This window comes from Otolemur garnettii, unplaced genomic scaffold (assembly GCF_000181295.1).
Source record: "Otolemur garnettii isolate 467f Iridium unplaced genomic scaffold, OtoGar3 scaffold00156, whole genome shotgun sequence".
Classification (NCBI taxonomy): Eukaryota; Metazoa; Chordata; class Mammalia; order Primates; family Galagidae; genus Otolemur; species Otolemur garnettii.
In genome coordinates this window covers 3,060,425-3,069,812 of record NW_003852551.1, presented here as the reverse complement: position 1 = coordinate 3,069,812, position 9,388 = coordinate 3,060,425, and the positions used below count along the sequence as shown (strand labels likewise).

The 9,388-nt window shown below is 47.4% G+C and overlaps 1 protein-coding gene across 1 annotated transcript in view; it reads left to right on the top strand.

Moving 5' to 3' along the window:
* The window catches only part of GPN2 (GPN-loop GTPase 2), an 11,961-nt gene extending 4,944 nt beyond the window's left edge, over positions 1-7,017 (top strand). Inside the window, exons 3-4 of the mRNA XM_003799857.3 lie at positions 1,564-1,798; positions 6,421-7,017. Of these exons, the coding sequence (XP_003799905.1) occupies positions 1,564-1,798; positions 6,421-6,493 (308 nt within the window). The 3' untranslated portion in view covers positions 6,494-7,017. The remainder of the gene's footprint in view (positions 1-1,563; positions 1,799-6,420) is intronic.
* The last annotated feature ends 2,371 nt before the right edge of the window (positions 7,018-9,388 follow it).

Genomic DNA, 9,388 nt, shown 5'->3' with positions numbered 1-9,388 from the left:
CTCTACCCAGGGGGACAGCTTGAGGCTCTGTCTCAAAAAAAAAAAAAAAATGGGTGAGTTCAGAAAGTCATCAGCAAAGGACTTGACCAGGAACAGAGACAGGTCTCTTAGGACCATTCAACTGGGCAACTGCCTGTTGACTTTGCAAAGTGCTACCTAACCTCTGTGCCTCTCACCTCACATACTGCAAAGATAACGTGGGAGACACAAAGGTGCATATTAGGTTATTTTCTGCAGTGGGAAAACTTAAACTAGTCTCTCCCTTTCTTTTTTCTTCTTTTTTTTTATTTTTGAGACAGAGTCTCAAGCTGTCCCCCTGGATAGAGTGATATGGTGTCACAGCTCACAGCAGCCTGTAACTGTTGGGCTTAAGCTATTCTCTTGCCTCAACCTCCCAAGTAGCTGGGACTACAGGTGCCTGCCACAATGCCCAGCCATTTCTTGGTTATAGTTGTCATTATTGTTTGGTGGGCCGGGGCTAGATTCAAACCCACCAGCTCTGGTGTATGTGGCTGGTCCCTAGCTGCTTGAACTACAGGTGCCAAGCCAGATCTCTCCCTTTCTAAATGCTATGCTTTTCTCCTCTAATAGAAAGTGAACTCTATAATTTTAATTAGGACAACTACTACTTAAGGCTTGGCACCCATAGTACAGTGGTTACAGCGCCAGCTACATGCACCAAGGCTGGCAGGTTTGAGCCCGTCCCAGGCCAGCTAAATACCAATGACAACTGCAACAAGAAAATAGTGGGGCGTTGTGGCAGGCGCCTGTAGTCCCAGCTACTTGGGAGGCTGAGGCAAGAGAATCACTTAAGCCCAAGAGTTTGAGGTTGTTGTGAGCTGGGACACCACAGCACTCTACCGAGGGTGACATAGTAAGATTCTGTGTCAAAAAAAAAAACCTACTACTTATTCATGGCTTTCTTTGCTGGACACTGTGCTAAGAACTGTACGTGCATTATTTTGATTTGTCCTCACTGTGTGTATGGGCTGTTTATATGTGGATGAGGAAACAGTAATAGGTTAAATAACATCTGTATTTTTTGGTTGTCTACTTAAGAGTAGTACTGTGCCAAGCATTGACAAATGAGTCCCTGAACTTTAGGGGTACTTGGTCAAGTAGGCGAAGCAGATGAGTTAATAGGCATTCATGAGAAGGTAGAAATAGGGTGGCGCCTATGGCTCAGTGGGTAGGGTGCCAGCCCCATATACCGAGGGTGGTGGGTTCAAACCCAGCCCTGGCCAAACTGCAACAAAAAAATAGCTGGGTATTGTAGCGGGCACCTGTAGTCCTAGCAGCTCAGGATACTGAGGCAAGAGAATCACCTAAGCCTAGGAGTTGGAGGTTGCTGTGAGCTCTCTACCAAGGGTGATAAAATGAGACTTTGTCTCTATAAAAAAAAGAAGAAGAAGAAAAGAAGGTAGACATAGTCTCTGTAGGGCCATCTACAGTAGGGATAAACCCAGGGGACTGTGGGTGTGCATAGAGGAGCTTACCTAGTCTAATCTGGGTGGGTTGGTGTCAGGCAAGATGGAATTTAGCCTGGCCTCTGGAGAACTCCAGGCCAAGGAAGCTCCATTTACAGAGGCAGCATGGAGGAGGCTGTAGTTAGAGATTGGAACGACACACCTGTTTCATTCATGCCTATTTCTTTCCTCATCGTACAGGACAAGGAGAGTGTTCAGCGAGTCCTGCAGGCTGTGGATAAAGCCAATGGCTACTGTTTTGGGGTCCAAGAGCAGCGAAGCCTGGAGGCCATGATGTCTGCCGCAGTGGGAGCAGACTTCCATTTCTCCTCGTATCCTTGCTCTCTAGCCTAACCTGCTTCCTGGTCCTAAAAAGGAGGGTGACACATAGGGCTCAGGAATGGCTATCAGAAGTACAGTGACTACCTTTGTGGATGACTGGACTTCATACTGACCAGCTGGGCCCCTGGTCTTTCATCTGCAAAGGATAGATGCCTTCAGGGTGGGACGTACTGACAGGAGAGGCTGTTGATCAGCAGGAGCAACAAGTACAGAGGCCCAGAAATAAGGGGGCATTGGTCATTTAGGAGAGATGCAAGAAGTTCGGTTTGGTGTGTTGCATATAAAGGGGTGTGGGGCAGTAGGCAGGGCCCTGTTAAGGACTGTGGACTTCAGCTCATGGGTGGCAGTGGGAACCAGCGGTCAGTGAGTACTGTTGAATAGTGCATAACGTAGTCCAGATGCGCATTTTAGAAAAGCCTCTGCCAAGTGTGGAAAGTGTATGCAAAGGATATAATTGGGGGCAGGAGAGTTTTTCGCTCTTACTGGATGAGAAGGGATAAAACATTTGTAGTAAGAATATGAAAGAATGGTGTGGATGGGAAAAATTTTAAGGAGATAAACTATAGGAGTCAGCAAAGATGGAGCATAATTTAGCCTCCTAGGTCTCTGGCTTAGACAATGGGGTGGGTGGTCATGGTAGTCACAGGTGCACGAAGAAGAGGAGGTATGTTCGTCAAATGGATGGCAGCCAGTAAATGTGATGTGTTCAAGGGGGCCATGGAACATCCGGGGCTGTCCAGGCAGCAGCTAGATCCTTTGGAGCTGGGTTAGTGAGCGGTGAGGGTTGGGACCAAGGTCATGGCTGAGTGTCAGATCACAGAGGCCATGTGTGAAGCAGGACCAATGATTCAAAGAATTTACAAGGGTATTTTTAACCTTAATGGACCCTCATTCCTCTTAAGGTACAAGTTCCTTCTATATATGAGAGAATAGGGACTGTTACAAAAAAGGAAGTGGTCAGTGCTGTTGAGGGGTGGGTGGATAAGGACAGCTTCATGGAGGCATGGTGTTTGAGTTGCATCATCTCAAAGTGAGGGTTAGCTAGGCTGCTGAAGAAGGAAAGGGAATTGAAGTCAAAGGATAGCATGCTGGGTGTGATGGCTCACACCTTTAATCCTAGCACTTCAGGAGGCTGAAGCAGGTGGATTGCTTCAGCTCACGAGTTGGAGACCAGCATGAGCAATAACAAAACCCCATTACTACTAAAAATAGAAAAACTAGCCGGGCATTGTGGTGGGTGCCTGTAGTCTCAGCTACTCAGGAGGCACTCTATCTAAGGTGACAAAATAAAAAGAGAGTGAGAGAATAGTATATGCCGGGTTGCGCCTGTGGCTCAGTGAGTAGCGCACCAGCCCCATACACCAAGGGTGGTGGGTTCAAACCTGGCCTTGGCTAAACTGCAGCAACAACAGCAACAAAAATAATAGCCAGGTGTTGTGGTTGGCGCCTGTAGTCCCAGCTACTCGGGAGGCTGAGGCAAGAGAATCGCCTAAGTGCAAGAGCTGGAGTTCGGGCTTGGTGTCTGTGGCTCAAGCGGCTAAGGCGCCAGCCACATACACCTGAGCTAGCAGGTTTGAATCCAGCCCAGGCCTGTCAAACAACAATGACGGCTGCAACCAAAAAGTAGCCAGGCATTGTGGCGGGCACCTATAGTCCCAGATACTTGGGAGGTGGAGGCAGGAGAATCACTTGAGCCCAGGGAGTTGGAGGTTGCTGTGAGCTGGAGAGTTGGAGGTTGCTGTGAGCTGGATATCACAGCACTCTACCCAGGGGCAACAGCTTGAGGCTCTATCTCAAAAAAAAAAAAAGAGCTGGAGGTTGCTGTGAGCTGTGACATCACAGCACTCTACCAAGGGCGACAAAGTGAGACTCTGTCTCAAAAAAAAATAGTATATGTAAAGGTATGAGAGTTCTAAGTTGAGACAGGTTTGGTTGTTGAGACAAGGTTGTTAAATCTTCAGTTTTAACAGTGAACCTTCACAGGAGGCAACACTTCTAGCTACGCCTTGTTAGTGATTTTATTTTCATGGTGTTTATTTATGATTTTGTTCTATTTTTGGCAAGTATTAACTAGTTTTCTACTTATAGATGTGATTAAAAGTTTACTTCAAAAATGAAATGATTAGGCTAGGCGCGGTGGCTCACACCTGTAATCCTAACACTGTAGGAGGCTGAGGTGCAAGGATCCCTTGAGCTCAGAAGTTTGAGATCAGCCTGAGCAAGAACAAGATCCAATCTCTACCAAAAATAGAAAAAATTAGCCAGGTACTTTGGCAGGCACCTGTAGTCCCAGCTACTTGGGAGGCTGAGGCAAGAGGATTGCTTAAGCCCAAGAATTTGATGTTGCTATGAGCTAGGCTGATGCCATGGCACTCTAGCCTGGGACGTGAGAGTGAGACTGTCTCAAAAAAAAAAAAGAAAGAAAGAAATTATCTATACCAAGTGAGTTGTTTCAAGAAAAATATTAAGTATATAATATAACAGTTGGAGGTAGGATGTCATGACTTTTGGGCAGGGTAGGGCTTCTGACTGGGAAGCAGCAATAGCGCCATACTGGTGGGCAGGTAGAATGCAGGGCTCATGTGCCCTGCTCAGGGATGTGGGCCAAGACAGACAAGATGGATTCCATTGATCCTGAGTGTTCCTTCAGGCTAATTCAGTATCTTCTAAGGAAAAGTGAACAGTAGGCTCGGCGCCCGTAGCCTCAGTGGTTAGGGCTCTGGCCACATGCACCAGGGCTGGTGTGTTCCTATCTGGCCAGGGCCTGCTAAACAACAATGGCAACAATAACAAAAAAATAGCCAGGTGTTGTGGTGGGCACCTGTAGTCCCAGCCACTGAGAGGCTGAGGCAAGAAAATCGCTTAAGCCCAAGAGTTTGGGGTTGCTGTGAGCTGTGATGCAACAGTGCTCAACTGAGGGTGACATAATGAGACTGTCTTTTTTTTGAGACGGGGTCTTGCTCTTGCTCAGGCTGGTTTCAAACTCCTGAGCTTAGGCAATCTACCTGCCTTGGCCGCCCAAAGTGCTGGGAGTACAGGTGTGAGCCACCGTGCCCAGCCTCAGTTTTTGTATCTTGGGTAGAGACTAGGATCTCACTCTGGCTCAGGCTCGTCTCAAACTCCTGAGCTTAAGCAGTCCACCTACCTCGACCTCCCAGAGTGCTAGAATACAGATGTGAGCTACTGTGCCTGGCTACTTGCAGTGTCTTAATCCTCATTCCAACAGGCCTAAGGTCCCTGTCCCAGGAAGAACAGTCCAAACTCAGGTCTCCCTGGGTATGGCATCTCAGTTTCTGACACTGAAGTCATCTAGTATCACAGTGATGGTGTCCTAGCTTTGTCCAACCTCCATCCATCTCCTAGTTAGACCTCAGATCCAAACATCAGGCTGGCCAGCCTCACAGGACTCCATCCACAGTGTCACTGGCTTTTCCTGTATGAATCTGATTTGTCCTTCCAGCTCCATTTTCCTGCTGTCCCAGAGAGAGGAGGCACTCTATGACCCAAGAAGAAATTTTTCTTTTTGTTTTTTTGGCTGGGGCTGGGTTTGAACCTGCCACCTCTGGTATATGGGGCCCGTGCCCTACTCCTTCTAGCCACAGACGCCACCCTTATTTTATTTTTTTTGAGACAGAGTCCCACTTTGCCACTCTTGGTAGAGTACCTCCCAAGTAGCTGGGACTACAGGTGCCCACCACAAAGCCTGGCTATTTTTAGAGATGAGTTCTCTATCTGTCTCAGGCTAGTCTCGAACCTGTGAGCTCAGGCAATCCACCTGCCTCAGCTTCCCAGAGTGGTAAGATAACAGGCGTGAGCCACCACTCATAGCCAAAATTTTTCATTTTCTTTAAGCTTCCCCCTCTTTGCAGAAAAAGAGAGGTCACAGCATTAATTGAACACCTACTGTGTGCCAGGTACCTTGCTAGACAGTTGACATTCATTTGTCTCAATTGATCCTCAAAACAGGCTCAGCGCCTGTGGCTCAAGTGGCTAAGGCACCAGCCACATACACCTAAGGTGATGGGTTCGAATCCAGCCCTGGCTCGCCAAAACAACAATGATGGCTGCAACCAAAAAGTAGCCGGGCGTTGTGGCGGGCACCTGTGGTCACAGCTACTTGGGAGGCAGAGGCAGGAGACTTGCTTGAGCCCAGGAGTTGGAGATTGCTGTGAGCTGTGATGCTACGGCCCTCTACCCAGGGGGATAGCTTGAGGCTCTGTCTCAAAAAAAAAAAAAAATCCTCAAAACAATTCTCAAGATGTTTTATAGATGAGAAAAGGGAAGTGACAGATTCGAGATTTGAACCCTCTTGGTCTGGCTTCGGACTGTGTGCCATAACAAAGCTGGAAGGTTAGCACTCTCTTGGTTCTTGAATCCTCAGCAATGTGGGGAAGAAGCAAATATAGGAGCATTTGGGTCTGGGTGCTTTTGGAGACTTCTTATACCCAATTGGTCCCTGTTTATGTCCTGAAGCTATAACTGAGGAAGAGAGAGGGATGGAAGGAGTTTGCCAGACATGATTGGAGGGGTAGCATCAATAAAGGTCAGATCCTGCCCAGACCAGTTCCCCATTCTCTGCCTGTGCTATCTGCCTTGAGACATCCTCCCTCAGCACACTGGGCATCCAGGAGAAGTACTTGGCACCCTCGGACCAGTCAGTGGAGCAGGAAGCCATGCAGCTATAGCAGCAGCTGGGCCACGGAGAGCAGGATGCATAACCCGGCCATGGAGAAAGTGGAGGCTCCTGGTGAGCACTGGACAGCTCAGCAAGCTGCAGACTCAGGAGCAAGTCCAGCAAGAGCTGAGAGGCTGGCAAGAGGTTACCTGGCTCTGCAAAGGACTTTTGGTCAAAAAGACAGATGTGGCACCAAGCAGAACACCCACCACACACAGTGGTGCCCATGAACAACTGGCCCTGCCATCAGGATGTTGAGCACTGGTTCCATTCAGGCTGTGATGGAATGAATGCACTGCAATACAAGACTTTCTTTTCTACTTTTTTGTGGCTTCCAAACTTTTCTTCAATCCTCCAGGCCCAGGCAGTTGGGGCAGAACAAGGGAATTTCCCCTCACAAGAGTCCTATTTCTTCATCTAGATCAGTGCTTCCCCAAAGCACAGGGTCCATCAGTAGAGGATTGACACTCAGTCTTTGGTGGTGCATTTTTATTAATATTCAGTTTTTGGCTTCAGTTTTTATTTTTTTTAGAAATGGTCTTGCTGGCTCGGTGCCTGTAGCACAGTGGTTACAGCGCCAGCCACATACACCCAAGGTGGCAAGTTCAAACCCAGCCCGGGCCAGGTAAATAACTGTAACAAAAAACTAGCCGGGCATTGCGGCAGGCGCCTGTAGTCCCAGGTCCTTGGGAGGCTGAAGCAAGAGAATCACTTAAGCCCAAGAGTTAGAGGTTGCTGTGAACTATGATGTTACAGCACTCTACTGAGGGTGACAAAATGAAACTTTGTCTCAAAAAATAAATGGTCTTGCTAGGCTGGATCTGAACTCCTGCCTCAGTTTCCCAGTAGCTGGGAGTGCAGGCATGCCATTGCAGTAGGCAGTCTTCAGTTTTAATAGTGAACCTCAAGCTCAAGCCTTCACAGGCAACACTTCTAGCTAGACTTTCTCAATGTTTTATTTGCATTGTATTTATTTTATGATTTTGTTCAATTTTTGTTATTCACTAGTTTCCCGTTTATAGTAGTGAATAAAGTTTATTTCAAAAATGAAAGTGTTTATATGTCTCTAAAGTGAGTTATTTAGAGAAATTAAGTATATAATATGACAGTTATGAGGTTGTGGCAAAAATTAAGATGGCTTGAAGTTGGGTGGGAAATACTGGGGTTTGGCTTTACTTTTGCAACTGGCCATATGCACTTCATATTTTCAACCAGTAGGTGGCGTCCTAGATTTAATTTTTTGTACAGTTGTAATCTGGTGGCAGAAGGAGAGGGACTGATGGCCTAGGGAAGACTGTTGTGCCAAAAGTCCTATTTGCAGATATTCAGGCCTTTTAACAACACAACACGTAATGAAGGGCTTGGCATTTTGCACAGTGTTTCCATACACTTCCTCATAAGAGAAAGACAAGATGGGGACTATTACTAAGCCATCACTTGTTCAGTGATCCTCAGAAGTTGAGGATTTGAACTTCTGTCAGCCTGACTCTCGTAACCCACTTCGCTGAGTGAATTGTGAGTATCCCTCCTTTGGTATACTTACTGGTGAAGAGTCACAGCCTTTATCCCACAGGATTTGTAGCCAGTCAGGAGAAAATTTAGGCACCTGAAAAATATTCCTGAATCATAAGTCAAGGGAAAGATAGGTCACTGGTAGTTTGGGGCAGTTGGTGAATTCGGTTTAGGAAAATCTGTTCTGAAACAACATTGAAACAGGGATGGTTGAAGTTTGCATTCCAGTTTTGGCAGCCAGAACTGAAGGCCAAAGAGTGAGGGGCTGTGAGGAGGTTACTGCGGCTGGAATAGTATGAAAGGCTGCCAACCGCAGCTCCCACGCCTGGCTACATACGGGGTAATAACTGGGTGCTGCTTCCCAGCCTCTTTCATCTGAGGACTTCAAAGCACCTCACCCCTATTAACACCTCCACAGTAGGTGGGGAGTATCCACAGAGCAAGCCAGGGAAACCGAGGCCTGGAAACATAGCCCAGGGCTGGCTGTGAGTCACCTGTGGGTCCTAGAGCCCAGGAATCCTGACGCCCAGACTGCTGCACAATTTCTTCAGGGCACAAAGGTAGGTGCTGTTTTTATAAAAACCGTACCAATAGCTGTGGCCAGGGGTTTTGATGCTTGCCCATCACAGGAACCCTAGCTCTCACTATAACAAACCAGGTGTGAGGGCTGCAGGGCATCACTTAGAACTTTACAGCCTCTAAACCCAAGAGTTTGAGGTTGCTGGGAGCTGTGACGCCATGGCATTCTACCAAGGGTGACATAATGAGACTCTATCTTTAAAAAAAAAAAAAAAAAGAAGAACTTTACAGCCTCATATCCAAGCACACTCAGCATTCTCTGCAGTCACGGAGTGAAGAGGCTGAAAATAATCCAAAACTTTATTTTCAGGCCTTGATGTGATAGCATGGGTATTTTCTTCCCCAGTAAATATTGTTTCTGTCTACTTCTCACTGGTAGCAAAATGATATTCTGGTTTTTGTTTTTTGTTTTCTTTAGAGATAGAGTCTCACTTTGTCACTCTCAGTACAGTGCTGTGGCATCACAGCTTATAGCAACCTCTAGCTCTTGGGCTTAGGCGATTCTCTTGCCTCAGCCTCCCGAGGAGCTGGGACTACAGGCACCTGCCACAATGCTTGGCTATTTTTTTGTTGCAGTTTGGCCAGGGCCGGGTTTGAACCCACCACCCTCAGTATATAGAGCTGGCACCCTACTCACTGAGCCATAGGTGCTGCCCGATTTTCTGGGGGGGTTTTGGTGTTCTTTTTTTTTTTGAGACGGAGCCTCAAGCTAGTCCCCTGGGTAGAGTGCCATGGCATCACGCTCACATCAACCTCCAACTCCTGGGCTCAAGCAAGTCTCCTGCCTCAGCCTCCCAAGTAGCTGGAACTACAG